Raw genomic sequence first — 24,126 nt, 5'->3', positions numbered from 1 at the left:
TTTCATCACTTGTCCTTCACATTCTTTATGATTCTTCCAAGTCGCGATTCCCTTGTATTCGCCCTACTGTTCCCTTCGATTTTCTTAGCCTTCTGCTGCCAGGTTTTTCACTACCGATTGGTGTTACACACTACATATGTCTGTCAACATATGTACTACATATCACAGTATTTCTATTTCCAGAGAGGACGTGGATCTGAGTTGATGAGGAGTCTCAAGCTAGTACAAAACATCTGTTCAGTGAATTTCCGGCTTTAGTAGTTCTTTGTGTCATACTTTAACGCGAAACTTTTTATTTTAATGTTTCAAATGAAAATATAATGTTCAGTTTCATGGCTGAAAATAAGTTGGTATTTTATTAGTTGTACAGTCATAAATCAATTGAATCCTGTTCTGTGAGTTCTTCAACAGAACTAGAAATCAGATCCCATTATAGAGCTGAAAAACTATTTAATATTATTTAAAACAATTATTATTTTGTGGTGGAACAGATCTTCAATATTCATTGGTAAATTGGTTGACAGAGAATTTCGAATATATTAAAATGCATAGATTTTGTGAATTGAGTGAAGAACATAGTGACTAATTTTTGATAGTAAAACCATATATTTCAAACTTTCTCGAAGTTTTTCTGCTTCAAAATGTTTATTTTAAGAGACTTACTTCGTATATACTGTAAAATGTCTCTAATGTACCCTGCAATTTGATTCACTCTACTTACAAACCATATTCTTTTTATTCAACTGACCATGGTAATCAAGTGGAAACTATTATGATGAGCACTCCGTGACAAATGATTTACTTAATTATTCGTTTTTTCACAAATAGTTTTCAAATATCATCACATACTTTAGTTCCATTTTAGAAAATGATCCGAAACACTTCTAAAGCGAATAAATATATTTGGATCATAACAAATTTTATTGCTAAATCGTTGGAGGCAGTCGGCAAGATACTCTGAACCTAGGGTTCATGTTATTCGATACACGACAACAAGTCCAATCTGTTAGCTTGAAGGAACCGATGCTAATTGTGAAATTTGAATTCGCGTTATGCATCCTTACAGTGTAAATTTTTAACATTGGGCTAGTTATGTCTCCACCGACTTCATGTAGGATTGAGATTCTTACAATTGATTAATCATTGGGTAATAACTAATGTTTTATTTGTCTAATTTTATAGTGGTGATTGGACTCCATCTATAAAATTACAAATTTTATGATAACTGAGTAATTATTTGATTATGACTTATAAAATTAGGTCGAAATCAGATGAGTATCTTATGCTACTAACTATTCTACTGCTTCGTTGACACACGGTTCAATTATGAAAATATTATAGCATGAACGTTTTGTAGATTGCAGTAATCCATATTTGTGTTGTCTATGAACTTGACTAGGATAATTAACTGTTTTTAAAATATAATACGAAACATGTAATATGTCCACGTGGACAATTTTTAGTTGAATAATAATACGTCTTAGTGACTGGTTAATTCAGTCAATCGTTTTAAAGGAATTCGTTTTGACACGTTTCAATAGTGTGTAAAAGTGTTTAGGAATATACAAATAGAATTAAATTAATATTTCTGAAGATTTTGTAATTTTCTAACATAACTTTCATTTGTCATATAAGCAAACGTTTTTAACTTTGGGAAAACTTCCTTCGCAGGATACGAGATAAGTAACAAAAATATTGAAACCACATTACACCACTATCACGTATTACCACCTACACAGACTTTTTCGCTGGAAAAATAATGAAATCTAAATAAGTCCATCGTGTCTATATCAGAGAATTTTCAATTCGATACTCACTCATTTAATTCGTTTATTATGCGAAGTTGAATGCAAATATACTAAACTAAACAATTTTAATTTTTAATATCAGTAATGCAAAGATTCTAACCTTTACAATGGAATAGAATGTGGCCTAGTTTCTATACAAATTCACAAATATTTTAACAATAGATTATTTGAGACTTTCCTACTATTTTATAACTCAATTGAAAAATTGAGAAAATAATGTTATGAGATAATAATTTGAGCGTCTTATATGAAAATTATTTGGTCCGTTAAACCATCGGTACATAATAAGGGTGGCTAATATCCATTACAATACTAATCCGACAGGCCTCTTATAAATTTATTTTGAAAAAGAAAGCCGGTTCCGATTGTTTCACATTTGGAATTAGAATGGTACCAAAACAATAATCATTAAGCAGGATATTTGTTCTGTCATACTGAACCACACTTACTCATCAACGAAAGAGTGGAGCCGTTCTTATCAATTTTATAAACTTAGGTACTTCATAATATTATCTTATATAGAACCACACATGAGTTAAATGTTAATTAAAATCTCGACTTGTTCGATAGCGCTGTTTAGTTTTACTATTAGTGTTAATGGTTGACGTTTAAAACAGATAATCAGTAAATTTCAAGTTTCCCGTTTTTCTCATATATATGCCTATCACTGACAAGGATGTATATCTTAGTGAATTTCACTTCCCATCCAAAACTGAAATCTTAGCACTCATGTTAACACAATACCAGAGTTTAGAATAGATGGATTGTAGGTAATAAGGCAGTCAAGGATAAGGGTATCATTCTTATTGAGATTCGTCGGCTGGATCTTACTACATCCCAGCATCTTTTCCTGTGAAGACCCTGATAGTTATCCGTCGAAGTTCTGAGTCTACACAACCATAAACTTGTTCAACTGAAATGGTGCTAATATCGTTAGTACGAAAGTATTGTGTTGTTCCGTTGAAGATATAAGGGACTGGATTTTTGGTCAGTAAAAGATGTACGTATATGCACAAAAGCTTATGGAAATGTTATACTGGATGCCGGTGACGGGATCGCTCAAACTATTACTACTGAAAATATATGATGCAATCGAAATTTTATTAATTTTAACAAAAAGCAATCTCTTTTTTGCATGTTAAACTGAAAAGTAGTTGAATATCTCTCTTTTCACTTGTTAATAAAAGTTGAATAATACAGCTGAATCAATCTGCTGATGTTCATTTCGAAATGTTTTCGTGAAAGATTATTACTGATTAAAAGAATACTAGGTTTTAAGTTTCAGATAATTGGAGGGGCCTCTAATTCGCTCGCCAAATTTTTCATAGTCCACTATGTTTTTAACAATTAATGTTACTGGTATCTTTACAATTTAAATGTCCAGCCCCTTAAATTTTACACTAAAGGCGTTTGGTGTATATAAGTATCTAATTTATGCATACACAGGCATCAGCAAAATTATATGATTAGTTTAATAGAAAATATGGAAGAAACATTTTGTCAAAATACGTAACATATAACGAGGAAAGTACCTTTATCATGTAGAAATAATTGGAATAATTTGATGACTGCACCTTTTGTATATCTGACTGTCAAAATTTATGATTAACTTCTTTTTTCTTAGTGTTATTTACCACCTTTAACTTCAATATTCCGGTTACAGTGCTTATACAAATCAGTTCTACTCATGAGTAAACATATATTGCACACAATTTATACCGGTTTTTCCACCAATTGCACTTCAAATAAGTAAGTACATTATACTAGTCCACATACGACGATGTTCACATCTTGCCTTAATTGACTTCTTATTGCTTTTCTCAATTTATAGGATTGCAGATTATACATTCTGCGTGGTTTATCCCTTGTAAGAGTTGTAATCATACATCAAATGAAACAAATTGCGACTGGTCAAACGCACTATGGTATGAACCTAATGATCCAATCTATCTCTGTTTATACAATAAAAGAAGTATTCAAAATGATAAAAGTCTAATAACAACCTACGTAAGAAACCGTGTAGTAAGTAGTATATTTGATGTCCATTTATTATTTTTCTCAGGATGAGATTGATTAATACTCCATTTCGCAAGCTTAGTAACTATTAAGTGATTGGTGGTGTATTCTTACTGAGATTGGAGACCATTTTCTGTGATCTGATGAATAAAATGCTTACCAATTCTTTAAAAACAGGGCTAAATGTTTGCAAAATCATTCCTTTGTTTGAAGACTTCGTTTTTCAACAAGATAAGGACAATTTACCTGTATACCATACTTGTAAACTCATCATAGGTATCTACACTGAGATATTTTGCCTGGTTGAATGTAAACGACAATGAAATTTCTCGTACCGTATTAACATTTTTCTAAACGCAACAACTTTCAATAAAAATATCTCAGCTTAGTTTCATAGTGTGCACAAAGTGGTCTTACATCGACAACCGTTAAAGACCAGGAAGCAGTAGATACACGTTTCGTCCTAATATAGGGTATCTCGGCCACCGGCAGTTACGGCTCAACCAGATAACTGACCCACAATCTTTAGATCTCTCAGTTGGTATCCAAAGGATTGTAATCCTAACTTCAGTTGATTCGCAAATTCAACTTAGATTACACTATTAATTTTTCATTTAGAATAAAATATTTAAACTGAAGATAACTGATCGATAATTCATATCATCCTGTCATATCCTTTGTGGTACTTGCCCCTACCATGTTTAATGACCACACTAAGAGTCAGATTGGTAGAATTCAATTCGGAGTTGCAGTGACCGATTCAATTCAATGGTGTCTGAAATAACAACATGATCATACTTATAGCTACGAAGTTCACGAAGGCAAGCTTCAATCTTTATAGGAAAATCGCTCCCTACAGTCTCCTTATGCGTTTCAAATTAGTACCTACTACAACTTCAGGATTTTAGCATATAACCCCAAGTTATCTTGCATTGTTCACCGACTGACCAACAACATCAGTATACACTTGATGCCTGAGAATGAACAAAATATGCTGTTCAATAAGTTAGTAATGAAGTCACTTAAATTGTACGATTCAATTTATTACATATCATAAACCAGTTTGAAACTTTGTGTTTAATAGTTACATGTAGTTTTGTCAGAATTTTTTAAAATGTAGATTAGTTTCACATTTCCGTCTGTCTATCATCAGTGTGAATTTATGATTGATTTATTATCATAAAAAGCGGTCATATTGAATTTTACATATGTGCGTGTAAAAAATTAACAACGACAACATTTCAGAGAAAACTGTTTCTATTTCACGTCCATTGCATTGCGACAATAATAACGATTTGAGATCCTATCTGTCATTCGCATTATGTAACTTGTGATGACGATAATGATGATGGCGATTATAAATCATACCATGTAGATGTTACTGTCATACCTTATATTTGGCAACGAGTTAAATGTAATTTAATAATTTGACTCACTAACTGACCTTAGCTAGACCACTACCTAAAAATAGGAAACACTGGACCGATGCTTCATTCTAGTATAGGACCTCATCAATGGGTATTTATTGCCACACCCCAAGGGATTGGACTCAGGATGATTGATCTCGCTTGCGATAGTCTATTTAAGATCAGTTCATGATTAAAACTATGAAAATTTGATCTCCATATATCTTTATAATAATAACCATGTGTTCACTAATAACTAGCTTCAGGAAACAACACCTAAAGTTCTTATTAGAGGCTGTTTCCAGTTGCGTTTAACCATGTAGAGTGTGAGAGAGTAATCTACTTCAAGCAATGTAAGACGGTCACGAAATATCCTGAATTGATTAATATTAAGTAAATACACCAACTGATCCCTGCTCAGTATTCTAGAGGTGAAGAGTTCGCGTGCGAACGTTCCGAAGTCTATCCCTCTTAGTCGGGTCGTGGGTATATAGATCTGAGGAATCCCATATTAGAACTAAGATTCCGTCTAATGCTCTTAGGTTCTCATCGCTGATCTAACTAGAAACAGTTCGTAATCTCAACTGAGAGGACTCTACAATTTTTTATAAATCCTTCCATACTTATAATCTCAAAGCTCTAATTGTGTGCGACAGTTGGTCTCTAAAGTCAACCGGTATACAGATGTTTGTGACTATAGTTAACAGGAAAAACTAGATGAGGCTTGTACTTCTCCGTCCTTCTTAGTGTTGATTCTTAGTATTAAGTATTTCTGGTAGAGTACAACTGGTCATCCTATCAATATCTTTATTGTATTTGGGATTAACAAGTTTAGGTATTAAGAACTTAAATCGAGGTTTAATTGTAACGTCTTTAGGCCTGGACGAGTACATCGTATCTAACATTTAGGGGCATTTTCCCTCTCGCTTAGTTGGTGTGTTGCATACATGAGTGTACGTTTCAGTGAACAGTTATCCTTAAATGTCCATTGTCAAACCTTTTGTGCAGCGTAGGTCAACGTGTCAGATGGAAAACGCAAACATAACAGGAATTGATCATTGAGACGAATATGAAAAATATTTGAGCGAACAACTGTTTTCAACAACTTCATCGTCAGGCTATTCAGTAAGAAGTCCATAAATATGATATTTTATAAAGGCCAAAATAAGGTTTGTATTAAAATATTTGAAAATACTATATGTTGAAAATGGTCGGTATTTGCATCTGTTACGACATATATACTTCAAAATTGTGTTATTTGTAAACTAGAAAGGTCATTTAATAAGGGTCAGAATGATCTGGAGTAAAGTATCAGGTTAGACATTATTAGCGTTGGATGCCGACCGAGTGGACTAGAGTTTAAGCGTTCGCTCGCGAGACTGAAGCTTCTGGATTCCAGCAATCCCGTATGCGGGTTGGATGCACACTTTTGAGGAGTCCCATACTGAGATCAAACGGTTGTTCAGTGCTTCCAGATTTTCCATGATGGTCTAGCTCTAATCGACTCATGAATTCAACTATTAAAGGGTTAAGTTGCAATCAGTGTAATGATAATAAAGCAAAAATGAAAATGAAAAAATCGTGTGAATAAAATACATAGTAAAAGAATTTCAGGTGAGGCTTTAGTTTGTGGACGACCTTTAAGCGTTGCTGGACTGACCTTGAGAGTGTCCACCTATTCACTAGGACCAAATGACGGTTATAAACCTGTGTGGGCAATTAAAATTATAATTTACAGTTGATGGTTAAGGTTAGAAATTAAGTTTAAGGTTTTCACCACGAACTGAAATCAGCTATAATGCCGAAACTTTATTTGGCTAAATGGATGAGTGAATTTCGCGCCAAAATCTGAGACATTTTACCTTATACCATAAATTATAGTCTCGCTGAATTTCATCTCATTAATTGAGCTAATAATGATAATACCAGTCGTAATAATAATAATATCCTTGTGTTAGAATAATATGTAATAAGATGGTTGTTATCAAGGTACTTACGATAAAAGAGAATTCATATGAATTGGGAAAGATTGATGTAATAAAAAAATGGAAGGGGCTAAATGTTTTATAATATTCAGTTATCCAGTCGTAGACCAAGGTAAAAGTGAAAGCTAGACATACTTTTTCTGGATACATGAGTTCGGTTTTCTGAAGTTGATCCAGATAGATGTGGCTATGTAGAGTGACCGTAATTTAGCTCCTTGAGGTAGATTCTTTGGAACTTGATATAAAACAGAGAAAGCTTCTTCTATTTTGATATTATGCCTTAGTTTAGCTTTTGTAAAATATCATACTTATGGACTTCTAACTAAAGAGCCTGACGATGAAGTTATTGAAAACAATTGTTTGCTCAAATATTCTTCATTTCTGAATACTCCATGAAGATTTTTAAACCATCCAGTGCTCCCATGTTTTCAATGGTGGTCAAACATTGATCGGTTCATGATCTCGTTTATGTATGTTTAATTTCCTATGGCGGTAAATTTTTATTTTGTAATTTATTGGATATTTTTACCGTTGATATTTTACGGTTAAATTGGTCAGTTTCCGCTGTTGCATTGATTGTTTAAGTACGATTCCTAATATTTTTATTCGGAAAATTTATATGACAACAGGGACTGATCATCTCAATTCTAATTATTTACAGTGGAAGGTCATTAACATTAAAATTAATAGCCATATCATACACGTTAACAAATGGTTATATGACTAAATAGCTCTGTTGTGTTTGTGTAATTATAGTTTTGAAGAAGTCAGGAACGTGTAAGTCACTTTGAAGTTATCTCATATATATCGAGCTAAGATAAGAATTATTCCCTACATTTTAATGAGGAAACAGTAATGAGCTTTTTGGTGGTGTTTCGTTCTCTGAGCTGATCACGACCAAACCATCCAGCTCAGAGAACGAAACACCACCAAAATCATCCACCTGAGCTACAAATCTTCTCCACCATCTCAAAGTAATGAGCTTTCTATAAAAAGTTTAACTGTTAAAGAAATCGTTCGTCAGTGATCGCATATGACGAGTAATTGTGAAAGAATGGAGAGGATTACGAGATAAAGTGACACCTGATTATGATATGCATTAAAGACGATAAAAAGGGAGAAAAGATTTTCTTCCCATAGAAAGTTGAAAAAAATCAAGTAAATACTTCTTACAATGCACTTAGCAATAAGAACCAAAAAGACCTAAGATTATTCTACAAATATACTTGAAGAAGTTCATTGGATTAAATAAATGTTTGGTGATTAATTTTGATTTGAACTTTAATTGTCACTACAAGAGTACACACTGTAAACATGGAAGACATTTCAGTTTAGTTAAAAAACTATTTGCAACGAGACAAAGAGTTTCGAGTATGTAAGCTAATGAAGTCATCTGGATGAGTATCTTTATCGAATGTTTTTAGATAGATACAAAATATTTCACAGCCAATCTAGAAAACGTCTTGTATAATGTAAAAATACAGATGTCTAATCGATTCATCTTATATTAAAAATCGTTCGTTCATATTTGCTATTGTCTGATTCTCTGAAAAGGGTTAAAAAGCCTGTAAGGTTACTTCAGAGGTCACCTTATTTCGACACATGAATTCAAATACATGTCGAAAATCATGAGTATTGAGTCCTCAATATTCGAAAACTGATAACTAGCAAACACGAAATCGTGAGAGCCTAAAGTTTTATATTTAACACCTAATGCTCATCAGAATATACATAATGCATAGCTACTTGCTTTGTTGAAAATTTTAAGTACTTTGTTTATGGAATACTACTTAACTTTTCTAATTTAACTGTTTTAACCCAAAAAAGGTTACTCTCAAATAAATATTTAATTTGTATAAGTCTTCACTAGGTTGAAATGATCCAAACCTTTTTTCATGATATTGATCCGAGTTTAAGAAATCTGAACATATTTTATTATCCTTGATTTCTAAAAAAAGAAACATTTAAACAGACTATTTTGTTTTAGCTTCTTTTTTTGGGCGATTCAACTTTACGCGGTTTAATGTATTCCTTACTGTATCGTGTAAACAAAACACTATCCCATGTTCAAGAAACACATGGACAAATAACGCTGATTAACAGTGCAACAATAACTACACGATTTACTTATTTTCCAGATTATTCAATAAAATCACAATTTAATAATAAAAATAAAATAAAGTCATTCAACAGTTTATTAAAATCACTTTTTATGTAAGTTGAAAATGAGCATTACGTTTTATATATTTTGAAATCGGTGTATTGTTAATAGAGAAAGCATTTCACTGATCAATAGAAACGCTGAGGAATTAGTTTTTTTAAATCAACAGGTTATGTGTGCATTTAGTATGTATGAATGTGTTTTATAGACAACCAAATGTACACTCATATTTGTGTTCCTTTAAATAATACAACGATAGAACAATAACGAAAATATGCGACTTACCTTCAAGACGGGGACTATGGTAAAATTATTGATGATAATGTTATATATATGCTTATAATGCTTGTGACTTGAGGCAATATTCACAGTATGCATATATGCCAATAAAAAACTGATCAGTCGCAATCCTAAATATCAGTGGGAAGATTCAAACAAACAATACTGAGTGAATTTAAAACTTCACATTGTACATGCAAGTGGATATCAGGACTCAGTATCTAAGTAGACAACGTGATGGCGTTTCAAACTGACGATACTGGCTTCGAGTGTCTGAGTGAACATTAACTCTGAGAGGCAAGTACATCCAACTGACAAGTCCCAAATGGGACGAAACGCGCGTCCTGGATTCCACTACTAGCCACCATCCATCTTTGCTCATATATAATGGCTTAATTGTTATTTCTGCTCTAATTATTTTACCCTGAAACGAATTTCAGCCATTCATATTATTATTATGGTAATTTTTATAGTGCCGTTATACCATAGATCTCTCTTTTGTTGCCTGTGCTTCATTCACACTAACCGATTTTTTTTGCCTCTCGCTTATTATGACAGGTTTAACCAAACATTCAATGAAGCTTTGTTGTTCGTGGGTGGTGTACGATGGCTAAATTCGTATCATTTAAAGGCAATACAAGTATTTATCGATAAACAGTAAGTTAGATTTTTTTTCTGCAATATTCACACAAATAGCCGATACTTAAGATGTGATAAAATCGATTGTAGCCAGAAAATGTCAATCTGAATGAGATTATTAACTGTCTAAACGTTAACAATACTGAAAATATCCTCTATTTTGTACATTACTTTTCATCCAAGTAATCTATTGGGATATTTGATCAATCAAACACTACTGTTTTATTGTTTATAAAGCACAGTGAAATTGCGAGTATCTCTCCAGAGATATATAACTCTAAAGTGAGCAGACAGTGACTGACCATTGAATAGTAACTTCTGTCACGCTTGTCTAGTCCTTAGTGTTGACGAATCCATTCCGACTAATTTTCAACAAGGCAGATAGATGGTAACGTCAAAGACTGTCAAGCTGGATGATGTAAATTGGAATCCTGAGGGAAGCATTAGTTTTCTTTAGAATTCAAGTTATGACCTGATTTAGAGTGACGGTTAACAAAAAACCTTGACTAAGCACATTTTCTTATAGACTGCCTCCAAAACATTTAACAATGTGAAAATATAACCAATCTGTCGAATTCCAGGAAAACGTTTTAAGAACAGGATGTTTGTTTTATATCCAACGATTTGTATCAGTTCAACTCCTTGTATCATTTTTGTGATTATCGTCTAAAGTCTAAGGGATATACTGAGTGAAGATACAGGTACAATATTACGGCCTGTAGCTGCTATTTAATAATAACAGATTATTATAGATATTTTAAATTTCCTAAAAGCAGTTGGAAGTTGTTTGTATTCACATGATTTTAGGTAATGTGTTATGAGCTAAATAGTTTAAATAATAATTTTTGATTGTTATTCTTGCTATGTCTCAATCGCTTATTACTTATACCTATCCACTACAATTCCCACGACGTGAAGTAAGAACACCATGACTGATACAAGTGAAAAACCATTAATCCCAAAACACGAGAACGACCAGTCCAAAATACAATCATTTATATATCAATTATACGCCCATCCTGATCATTCATTAGGATAAAATCACATATATGATAAATCCTTACAGTTATAACAAATTGCATGCTACATGTCATGCTCAGTATCATTACATTGAATTAAGAAAGATGGAAGTAATGTTGAATATGAACCATGATGAGTAAAGAATGTAATTTTGCCTTTTTAATACCACCATAACAATTCTTTACATCATTAATGAGTTGTTCACGTAACCGTTTAATTAATTTACTAACGTTTAATCCGCCGATTCTGAAAACTTGGTGTGACTAGTATTTTCGTAGGTTCCGGTGATCTCGTATAGGTTTTCATTCTCATTACTCGTTTACGGGTAAATTACTAAGGTTCATGCCTGTCGATATATTTTTTTCAGCACGCCGTGTTTCTAGAATGGTTCCAATTTCATAGAATTTCGTGAAGTGAGATTTTCGACTTAAAGGTTTCATGTCCATTGTTCTTTGCAGATGTTAATCAGAGTAATAAGGCATAATGTCACTTCATAGCTAACTAAAGGTAAAAATAGTCAAAATGTTGTTGTTGAAATTAAGCTTGAGAAGGTCATACAAACCCATTCCTAATCATCTCTTTCATACGCTAATTAATATTGGTTAATCATGAGACCATTTTGATTTCTGTATCATTTGACAGTACTTCAGTTTATATCATATGATATAAGTTTATTATGAAAGTATTCTACTTCGAAAAATGGCTTTTATAAAATGACGTATTTCATAAATTATATCTTTAAACTTTAATACAAAAAGATTGTCAAAACTCAAATGCATTACTTAATCTACTGTTTAAATGACGAGATGATATAATGCACATTGAAAACCAGGAAAAGTTTATTTGTTGTTTAGTCCTCGTATCGGACTCAGTAGTATACAACCATGACCTCATCAATAACCAGACTGTTAGGTTTCGAACCACCCGTTTAACCTTTAAACCACTGAATCAACAGTTAATGGTTTGAATTTTTAATATTAATTAATTCACAACATTAGGCGATCTTTCTTTAATGCTACTGGTAGGTAATTGTCTCATAATTGATATGGCCGAACTATTTTATTATTTTCTCTCCAACCTATACATATTGGCTTCATGTATTCAATAGACATCTAAATGTATTTGCTAATAAAATAATATCATCAAGAAATGACCGTGAAAGTATTGAATAAATTTTTTACTTTAAAAATTTTGGAAAATGTATTTGCTTCATAAAACTAAAGAAACAATAACTCATAACCAGTATTCATGGTTCTATATAAAGGTGTTTAATTTTTGGTAATGATAGAGATTGATGATGATTACGATAATAATAATAATGATTAAAAATATTTTCAAAAATAGTACACTCATGATCTGATTGATACAAATAGCTGGATGACAATGATAATTACATAGAATCATCTAAAAGTTTGTATATCTCCCACGTAAAATGGATGATCACTGTTTTTCTAACTTAAACTTGTAGCCTATTTCAAATGATAGAAAACGTGTGTAGAAGAAACTTTAACATTTGTTATTTCACAGTGTTCTTCATTGACTAATATCGTGTGGCTTTTTAGCTTGTAATAGGGTGATTTTGTAAAACACATCATAGGATCTGAAAAGTGTAGCTAATGATTTATTAGATTGGGGCTAAAGCTTCCCGTTTTTAGAAACATCCTCTCTCAAACATTGCATTGTGTAAAGTAATTCTAGACACTTTAATTCCTTTTAGCAATACTGTGAATTGAAGCGTTAGAAGCGTAAACCATTAATTACCAACTACGTGCTAAATTTTAAGCACTCACTTGAGATCTGAAGGGTCTGTGTTCAATCCCCGGTTGGATGAATGTTTATAATAGTACAAAACAAATATCCATTGTCTACTTGCTTTAATGGCTGTCTAAGATGAGTCCGTGATGTAAAACGAAGTTTAACAATTTTCACAAACCATATATAGTTACGTGTGTTTCAATTAGCCTACTTTTCACAGAGCAGCTTTGTTGACAGAACATGATCATTAATGTGAATCAGAACACAGACTGCTTGATGATTTATCAACTAATTATTATTTTGTTTGAAATTGTACCATATCAAAAACTCTCACTGAAAATATAATTACTGTGCTATCATTTTTCACTGCCCCACTAATTATTATACAGAAAGGTATTTCGTTCCGTCAAAGTGTATATCAAAGATTATTCTGCTGGTTTTCACACACCTGTTGATGGATTACCGTTTGTTAACTGGGTAAGTAACTATATATGTAAGATATCTTTGCAGGTTTTGTCCAATTAATGCCTATCTTGATGTGCGATGCTTGCTAGTGTCAAAATTGGTTTGAAGGGAGTTAGGTGCAGCCTTTTCAGTCCATGAAGTCTCATACTCTCGAACTGAGTCACTTTTTGTAGACGAAGACAAACTATTTGAGGTTAACCAGGTTATCGTGGCTAATGATTGGAGACGTTAGGTGGCAAGGCTCAGGATTTTTCACAGTGACATGGATACATTCTTTAGTCATCTTCCCTTAGATCCTAACTTTCAAAATTGTCTCATACTTTTTATTCCGAAATTGATTTTCTCTTATTTCACATATTGGTGCATAGTTTCGAAATGAACTTCCTAAAGTTCTAGGAGAAGGCAGAGATTTGTAAAGTCACCCAAATCAGAACTAGTATGACCATCCACTGATGGCATAATATTGTAATTCACTAACTCACCACAAATCACTGTGTGTACTTGACTTTGGGCCGCACTTTGGATGGATGTACTGAAGATACTACTTGGTTTTAGAAATTGATTTAGATGAGCTTGAAACCAAACGGCTGAAAAACAGACAACTAGATTAACTATCCTTAGTACTAGAATGAAATATCAGATGTTTCAGAAAATATTTACTCATGAAGAGTTTCCCATAACCTCAACTTCTTCGGACATTTATTATTATCAAGACTTTGAAAGTACATATGTTGTTTTGTAAACTTCAACACGCTCATTCATTAATTATTATGACGTAGTACAAATAAATATAATTAAATATGTTTTTTAATACTTTTGTTGTGAACTACTGGGAGATTTTTTACACTAGTCGCAATATACATGAACTAGAGAGATTACATGGCTAGTACATTGTATCATTTCGGCGATAAAAATCCACATACGAATAAGAGAAACAAAAAAGTTGAAGAGATTTCTACAACGGCCCTTAATATTCCGAACGCAAATCAACATTATAGAATAATTCTGCTTAAATGGAAGAACATAACCTTAAGACACATGACAAAATAGTAAACCAAAAGCAAGAACAACTAGTCAGATGACAGCGAAGGTCAGTGGGCAAATATGAATTGAAAAAAATACCGAAAACTTCTTGCATATCGTAACAAAGAAAATTCTGATCATCCGTGGAAGCCTTAACAATCATTATGCACCACATGCAACAAACTGATCTTGCAAGTTATTTAGATAATTAATTACAGATTCAACTAGGCTAAGACTATTCGTTCAATAGTTTTATGACGTCAATTACTAACAGGTTTTAGGTCTTCTATTCCAGTGTTTCGTCAACTGTGATACACTGATATAAATACTTCACAGTTTTAAAGATTTTACTGAAACCAGTTCACCTAATAAAATATTCAGTAATTGAAAAATTCAAGTCTCCACAATCTTGATGTTCAAAGTTAACCTCTGATCACCAGTGACTAGCTTCGAAAGGAAATTTCCGGGGTTCTGGTCCGATGCCGTGACTAGTTCAACACAAATCTTTCGGGTGTGAGAAACTTATCCCCCGAAGACAATGGCAGATGCTGACCCAATACCTCGAATTGACTAAAGTTGAACGATAATACCGTTGGATACCAGCTTTGTGGTCTGGAGGTTAAGCGCTAGCATATGAAATCGAAGTTCCTGAGTCCTATCTGCCATGGTGAGATCGTAAGTGAGCATTGCTGAGGAGTTCCATGCTAGGATGAAACAGTCGATCATGTTCAGGTTGTCAACGATTGTCTAACTTAGATAAGTTCGTGCTTTTAATAAAAATTACTAGTACTTATATTTATGAAGTAACTGAATATAACGTTATCAAAAACTAATTATTTTAAATTTAATATTGTTTTAATAAATAAATTCAAATTCTTTGATTGTTTATAATGCGTTTCCAATCACTCTCCGTGTATACGCATTTTATTTAGTCGAGAAGAATGCATGAACATAGAAGGAATCAAGAACTAATCAGATTGATAAACGAATATAACTGGTCAATTATTTCAACACACCAAATCACTTGGACAAGACTTAATCATTTTCATGCTTATGCAAGATGTTCATGTCATTTTTATCACGTTATAAAACAAAATGCACAATCAAATGTTGCAATAAACAAATATCAACATACTATCAACAATAATGGTGAAGATCATAATACATTTGTCTATCATATTATTGGACAAATTCAGTGGATTATGTCAAGAATCGTTGAGACAACAATTATAAATAATATTTATTAATATTGTTGTTTCTACAACATAATTATGGTTTTATTTTTTAGTTTGTTTACTTACTAAGTAGCAATCAATATTCATATCTCATAGTTTACTTCACAAACTGATTTTAGTTAGGTAACCACCGTAAACCAGAAAACACTGAACAGTTGTTCATGAATCGACTGAAGTTGGAAATGTAAACCAATGAATAATGACTAGAAGCCCATTGTGTCACTGAAAATAAATGAAGACAATTAAACGAAGAGAATTTCCTTTGCAACAGCCTCACTTTTTTCAAGTTATACAAGCGTATTTATAATTAATTTCATTTGCAAAAGCAGTAGTCTGTGACAAAATAGAATGGTATTAAATAATTTAAAAGAACTTGAAGTGATATATTTTCGTGAATTGTTTACAGAAATCAGATATTGAAACGAGGTTATATAGTAATCGGCTATTGAAACGTGCTGAGGTAAAGATAATTGTCCTCGTGATAGCTATTAAGAAATGAATAATTAAAAGTTGTGATAGTGCATATCCTATCGACAAAGTTGTAATGTGACCACTAGTCTAGGTGACTGTTAAGCTGGGCGACACGGGATCGAATCCATCAGGAAGCATCAGTTCCCTCAAGATTACAGGTGCATCTTGCTGACGAGTGCCAAGTAGTACGAAATCCAGGTCCAGGGTTTCCTGCGGACTACCTCCAACCAACATCTTAGAATGGAAAGTTGACGCCATGGACGAATGAGGGCCTGAACATACTGTTTTTGTACGCAAAGGTTAAGCTTGATGTGGTGGATAGCAAAGCATCTGATGCACATAGGGTCCTTTTAAGCAAGCCTTTCTGACTGCGTTTCAAAAGAGCTCGCATTATGTAGCCAGTATAATCTGGTCCACATGAGCAAGTAAACTGATAGATGCACATTGATTTGGCACAAAGCGGAAGCTTATCATTGACACAACTACGAATTATAAGCCGACCAGAAAAGATGATGCGAAGTTCGAGTGAATGGAATACTTTCCTCAGAGATTTTGAAGGTCTGTTTACCAGAATTTCTGTTGCACTATCTCCTTTCATTGGCGTGGACGATACGTGAATTTTCACAGTTGGGTCCTACTGAAGCAAGACAGGAAGATGACCCATTATCTCTACATGAGGGCCAGATGAATCTGTACCAAGGATACAATCGATATTGAGCTTGATAAACGACGCAGATACTAATGAACAATGGATATCCACCTAGATTTGCTTGCTACAATACTTGATGTTGCTGAGCACAATTCTCAATGCAGTCATGACTGGAGACTGGAGACGAACCTTATTTTTAGAGGAAACAACTATCCAGTACTAGCTAATTTTCACTTGCTATCTATTTAAAATCATTAAGTGATATAAACTATAAAATTTGCGAAATACCTACGGAGCCCTTACAATGATGTCCATTTTGTGCATCTTTTATGATGAAATAAATTTCTTAATAAACGGAATACACCCATTATGACATTAAATAAGAAAGAAAAATTAGTTCAGCGAAGAGTTCTCTTTTCGGCGAATTCATTTTCAAAGCTGTACAATCGCAAATATATATACTTATTTTTACAGGGTGATAATAATACTGATAATAAACTTCTGTTATACATGGTGAGAGTGAGTTTAAATAAACAAAGGTATTAGAAAAAATTTTTAAAACAAGGAAAGTTTAATAATCGTTTGATAGTTAATGGCTTAAATATTCATTAGGTAAGGATGGCTCAGCATGATAAAATAAAATGTTGAAACAGAAATGAAATGTAATTGAAATGATCGTGGAAATAAAAACAAACCGATTGGGGGCAGAAGATTTGAAAGGAAGATGGAAGGTGAAGCAGGTGGCTGTAAGGGAACAAGAGTATGAAGAAAGAGAAAAAAATTTTAATACATTATGACCATGGTAGAAGAAGAGGTTGTACCAATCTCTTTTGTACACATAATTCTGGTTTTTCAAAATGTATGGCTATTGCCTCGGCAATGCAAAGAAGATGCAGTCTAATTGTCTTAGGAAGGCTTCTACTTACCTTGTAGATGACTTTAAACGTAGAGTCTGTCTTGATTGAGTGAACTGTGTTCGCAAGGTGTTCGATTATTGAACTTCTTATCGAGCCGTTGCCTCCTCTTTTTAGCCACGCCGGACAATGTTCTTGAATTCTTTTGGATAAAGTAAATTTCATCAGAATGGGGATCTGTGGTAACTGTAGTAATTTTAATGGTTGAATTCATGTGTCGATCCAAGGTAGACCAACGCTGGAAACCTGAAAGCACTGGAAAGTCTTTTCGTCCTAGTATGGGTCTCCTCAGAAGTGCGCATCCACGATCCCGCATGCGCGATCGCTCAAGCTCAGGAGCTTCAGTCTTGCGCGCAAACGCTTAACCTCTAGATCACTAGGCCGGTATTTAACAGTGTTAATATTTAACTTCAATCTATCAATGATCTTGCGCAACTCTTCATACATTGTCTGTGGTAGGTAACTGTCACCATCAGATATGGATTGGAATCTACTGGTCACTAGAACTCCAGGAAATCCATCTTGAAGCTAGTCACTAGTGAGCAAATATTGAAATAAATTTTACCTATTCTGTATACTATGTGACCGAACGTTCGACTTGTTAAGACAATAACCATCAAATGAGAACAACAAATTTGTGAAGTTATTTTCTCTTTGAGTGATCTGTATTTTTTAATAATGAGAAGACAACCAGTATAACAGCAGCCTCAGCAGCAGTAGGTCTCAATATACACAAAGGGAAAAGCAAGAGTCTTCTATACAACACGGCATGCAACAATCGAATCACACTTGGTGGAGAAGCTTTGGAAGATGTTAAAACCTATACATATCTGGGTAGCATCATTGATGAACATGGTGGATCTGATGCAGATGTGAAGACACAGAACGGCAGAGCAGGAGCAGCATCTCTACAACTGAAGAACATCTGAAACTCAAAACAAATGTCTGTCAACCAGCACCAAAGACAGAATTTTCAATATAAATGTCAAGACAGTTCTACTGTATGGGGCGGAAACTTGGAGAACTACGAAAGCCACCATCCAGAAGATACAACTGACGAGTGCCAAGTAGCACGAAACCCGGGTCCAGGGTTTCCTGTTGACTACCACCAACCACCATCTAAATCTCGATACAAGTGTTTATTAACAGCTGTCTACGCAAAATACTTCGGATTTGTTGGCCAAACACTATGAGAAACAACCTACTGTGGGGGAAAACAAGCCGGATTCCAACGGAGGGAGAAATCAGGAAGAAGCACTGGAAGTGGATAGGACACACATTGAAGAAAGCACCCAACTGCGTCACAAAGCAAGCCCTCACTTGGAATCGTCAAGGCCAAAGGAGAAAAGGAAGACCAAATATTAGGTTACGCCAAGAAGTGGAGACAGACATGAGAAGAATGAACAACAATTGTATAGAACTAGAACGAACAGAGTGGGTTAGAGAATACTGGTCGGTAGCCTATGCTCCATTGGGGGTAATAGGCGTAAGTAAGTATTTTTTTAAAAAGTCTTTTGATCAAAAATTTAGTTTATGAGTTTTTTTATGTTTTAATTCTTAACAGTCAAGTAAGAAACTACTTGTTATTATATTACCGTGTTTTAGTCAATCATATGTGAGTTTTAATAAGGAAATGTTTGAGGCAAATAATCTAAATATATAATTATGTGAATTATCGAGTCAATCACGTAAAGGTTAGGTCGGTTGTCTAATTCTCATTATCCGATTGCATCCTATTGATAGTGGAATCGAGTAGGTTATTGATACTAAACAAGCCAGTTGAAACGGTTTAAGCATAGTGATTTGAGGTTGTATTAAAGCCGAACTACTTTTAATTTCATGTAGACGAAGGCAACTGTTAAGTAGGCTTAAACGTACGTTTCATACAAATTATCACCAATCAGCAAGACATATCTGCAAACTTGAAATACCTGACGTTTTAGGTAAGATTCTAACCCATGTCATTTTGTGCGTATCACAACCTGTGATATTACTATTTATGCTGGAAAGTTGCGGTAATTCAGCAATATGTAATTATTAAAACAGGTTTCGGACTAGTCGCCACTCATCAACAAAAGGCAGAGTCAATCTTAATAGATGTTTAAGACTGCATTTTGATCAGTCCCATAATTTGTTGTTATTATTATACAGCAAGTCCAGAAAATGAAAACCTAGAATAAACAATCCTTCTCACTATTCCTTTCGATTTCTGTAAACAGTTACTGTAATATATATATTTGAAAAAAATAATAAATTTACGTTTTGATTCACAGATGCGTACTGAATGCATTTTCTTATAAAATGTTAATGAGTTAAGGATATATGACATTAGAATGACAGGTAATATTGTTCATTTATTGCAATGTAGAAAGGTATGTATGTAGTTAATTATTCAATAGTACTGTCAAATATATATATATATATATATATATATATATATATATATATATATATATATATATAATATGAGAAAAAATCATTAGGAAGGATAAAAATAAGGTAAATTATTAATTCGAAGATGAATAAAACAACGATGCTAAAGTGAGATGAAATAATAATAATAATATAATCGATTAGATAATAACAATGATAGAAAGAGAATAAATTTTATGATTTAAAAGTATCCCTGTTATAAATAAGTATAAATCTTTGCTCCAGAAAAAGATATATTGGGCTAAATAGCCATGTAGGGTTAGAAATTCAATGATCACAATATTTAGATGATAAAGTATATGTGTGTATTATTAAGTTTATACATGATGTACATAAATAAAATATGGTATGGGAATTATCTTTCTATATATATATATAGACCGCATTTAAATCTCAGTTTAAAATCAATATTTTCAATTGATCGCACTATAATATATGAAATCAATATGATTTAATTCATATGATTTTGATAAAAATTCAACATTTTCATTGGTCAATGTGCGAAGTGGATTTCGTGCAGTAATAAATAATTACTAAGTTCATCTAACGTAATTACTCCGTCTCCTATAGGAAATGTAGGATAAAAATAAAATGTGAAGTGGCTAAGTTAACAAATAAATTTATTTTTACTTCGGATAAAAATACAATATTTTTGACAATATTATTAATAAAGATATATGATTAACACATTGCATTATTTAATCCACTAATATTTATAATAATAACCGAATTCACAAAAAAAACAGGGAAAATTGCATAAAAAACTAAATGGTGACCAGTGACATGTTTGTCTAGTCATCTACCGATGATTGAATTATGTCCATTAAGTTACGATAATAACCATTAATCTGAATAACTCGAAATCGCTCTTCGGATAGCTCAATAATAATGTCTCAAGCTACAAAGAAGAACGACACCGGTTCCAATTTCTCAGGGATCAAATAATTTTAAAAAAGATCAAAATAGAGAAATAATAACGATCAACAGAATTCCATTAGCACTTATAGACTAAACAAACATGATATTGGTCATTACTCAGTGGCCAACCAACCGTAAATATCTTCATTCTTAAGGAAGTCACTGGTGGTAATATTTCAAGCTATGGAATTTGATTACTCAGGTTTAGATTCCATAAGGAATATCAATTTGAAGGATTTGAATGTGACCAACGTGGTATGAGGGCTGATGTCACTTCCTGGCTGCCCACACCGTGGAAGGGTATTTCTTGGAGAACCTGAAAAGGAAGTTGGATTATTGTTGGTCTTAGTGACCTGGGAGCGTGACCGCAGAGACCAAGGGACAACTACTTGAGGCCGGTCACGAACGGCCTTTTTGTGGGAGATTTTTAATGTGTTAGCTCCGTTCTTCAAAGGACCTTACCACCGGGGACGGAAATCCGTAAGGTAAGGTGAAGTATGAAAATTTTAGGGTCGATCTATTCTAACCCCACCCTTCCCTATGAGAAAGCAGCATCGCTGCAGATGCTGGTTGACAGAAGGAAACACCCTACTGCTGTCACATACCTCTAAAGTCAGCCCTCAGACCTTGAGTTGCTGCTTTTAGTCTTACCGTTCTTCAAATGGACCTGCCTGGCGTGGTAGAACCTACAGGAACATATGTTCCAGCCAATATAGCTGGGCTGGGTCATCACGATAGGCAAACCCGACCACAAAGTTATGTCCCTTTTTTTCTCTTTCCAAATTTCACTGGATTATACTCCTTGAACAACATCTTCAAACCCTAATCTTTCGGATTACTGCTTATACTCTTACTACGTCTACCACTACGGGATTTGAATCGACAAGTGTATCTGTGTGATAATATGGTACGGCAACTCGAACTCATGTATGTACGTACGAAGTTCTACGTTGCTACTGAGTGACTGACTGATGGAATATCAATATCCTCAAGATTGTTGGTACTGGTTGCTGACGAATGCTAACTAGCATAGAACCCGTTTCCTGTTGGCTACTTCTAACCACTTAACGAAGTACACATCCAACACTCCACTTTACTCCATGACACCGTAATCGAAAAAAACTCTAGTGAATGTGTGGTACGTGCTACTTATATTGATATAAGTAGTATATGACGCGAGTCAGAAATGTAATGCCTGGCAGCAGAAGATGGGGAAGATCAAGAAAGGAAGAGCGGGAATAGAAAGCAATTACTATGGAAATGCAAGAACAACGAAGTTCGAGACAATTATTGAACATTTTACAAATTAAGTATTATAGTATGGTTTTTCTATGTTACCAAGTAATTCTGTAATTTTATGCTAATTGATTCGATTCTTCTCACCCGTGTTCTGTTCACTACAAATGAATTATCCCCAACCAGTCATTAAATTCAGCTATGAGAATTAGAGGTAGGCAAAAAGATATGTTATTTTTTACTTTTATCCATCAACTAAGGAATTCTCACGTTTCACTAAGCTTGATTAAAGTGTCCTCATCACTTAAAACAGACTAGCTTAGCAACAAAATATGTAGTAACACATATTCATGTAAAATAAACTGTTTACAAATGTATTTTGATTCGATGAACTGTGTCAAAATAAAGTGACTATCAGAAAATACATTAATGTACGATATAAGAATAGTTAATTTTCAAATATTTAATGCATCACAACGTCCGAAGTCGCAAGAAAACAAGCTGAGTATTAATCAAAGCTGGATATTGGTTAGCAGTGGAACCCAGGAAACACGTTGCATCTTTACGGGAACACATCGGCTAGATGTACCTTTGTCGAAGTACTGATGTTCAAACCAAGGCTCGAGCTGAGCTCTTTCGATATGAACAATAACATGTTATCGACTAAGCTACTGGATAAAATAGTCATTAACCTGTATAATAGATATGTTGCGTATTCATTAGTGTTTTTGTTTTGTGGACCGAAGTCTCTGTAAAGACTTCACCACTAGGATTCAAGAAAATCCAGCTAAAGAGTTATAAATAGGATTAAATGAGTATCATGTGTTCCACTGCTAACTATAACTCAAATATTTTAAAAAAAGCCTCCGGGAAAATGTTGGTATCGAGACAAAGCATTCAAGATTTATATTTGCGGAAAGAAAGTAACCAATCTCAGTCTTCAATATCGATGACGAGAAAACACATATGTTTATAAATAAAACTATCTGAAAATATTTAGAAGCTTGCACATTGGTACATAAGGAACTGAATTATCATATAAATCACTAGAAGAAGATAATAACATCAACAAATATTGGAAAAAGAATAAATTAACCTCAACAAATATATATATATATATATCTGGGCCTGTTACTCCCAATGGAGCATAGGCCACCGACCAGCATTCTCCAACCCACTCTGTCTTGGGCCTTCTATTCTAGTTCCATCCAATTCTTGTTCATTTTTCTCATGTCTATTTCCATTTCCCGGCGTAATGTGTTCTTTGGTCTTCCTCTTTTCCTTTGGCCTTGAAGAACCGACTCGATTCACACTTCGTGTATCTGGAAGACCTGATTCTGCTTCCCGTGGCCTCGCCGGCGTAGGTATAGCATTGAGTCCTAGGGCAGAACTAGCTCTCTTAGAGTGGATTCCAGTAGACAGTCGTTTGTGCGCTGTCCGACTGAACGGAACAGTAAGGATCCGAAAAGATAGGGACACTCGTCGTTGCCTCTTCGTCGTCTCTGCCTATTCTCCCACTGACTGCAGCTCAGATGATGTAAAAGATGAGCTTTACAGAAAGCCCTCCTAAAAGCTAAGCGCTCGGATGTAGTAATAGTGGCCGATGACTTTAATGCTCAAGTAGGTAAACTAAGCGATAGGGAAAGACACCTGGGCGGATCTTATGGTGTCGTGGCTCAAAGAACAGATAATGGCGACCGTCTGTTGCAGCTA

General features: G+C 33.8%; 2 protein-coding genes across 2 annotated transcripts in view; one reads left to right on the top strand and one right to left on the bottom strand.

Annotated features, from left to right (window-relative positions):
• The window catches only part of CPED1 (cadherin-like and PC-esterase domain containing 1), a 35,568-nt gene extending 19,552 nt beyond the window's left edge, over nt 1-16,016 (top strand). Inside the window, exons 6-10 of the mRNA XM_051212918.1 lie at nt 3,640-3,830; nt 9,203-9,429; nt 10,214-10,312; nt 13,459-13,546; nt 15,490-16,016. Of these exons, the coding sequence (XP_051068842.1) occupies nt 3,640-3,830; nt 9,203-9,429; nt 10,214-10,312; nt 13,459-13,546; nt 15,490-15,804 (920 nt within the window). The 3' untranslated portion in view covers nt 15,805-16,016. The remainder of the gene's footprint in view (nt 1-3,639; nt 3,831-9,202; nt 9,430-10,213; nt 10,313-13,458; nt 13,547-15,489) is intronic.
• A 2,735-nt stretch (nt 16,017-18,751) lies between these two features.
• The window catches only part of MS3_00004928 (uncharacterized protein), a 47,700-nt gene continuing 42,325 nt past the window's right edge, over nt 18,752-24,126 (bottom strand). The window contains exon 4 of the mRNA XM_051212917.1: nt 18,752-20,823. Coding sequence (XP_051068841.1) covers nt 20,753-20,823 — 71 coding nt within the window. The 3' untranslated portion in view covers nt 18,752-20,752. The remainder of the gene's footprint in view (nt 20,824-24,126) is intronic.

This window comes from Schistosoma haematobium, chromosome 3 (assembly GCF_000699445.3).
Source record: "Schistosoma haematobium chromosome 3, whole genome shotgun sequence".
In the NCBI taxonomy this organism is placed as follows: Eukaryota; Metazoa; Platyhelminthes; class Trematoda; order Strigeidida; family Schistosomatidae; genus Schistosoma; species Schistosoma haematobium.
This window is presented reverse-complemented; position numbering and strand designations above follow the sequence as displayed.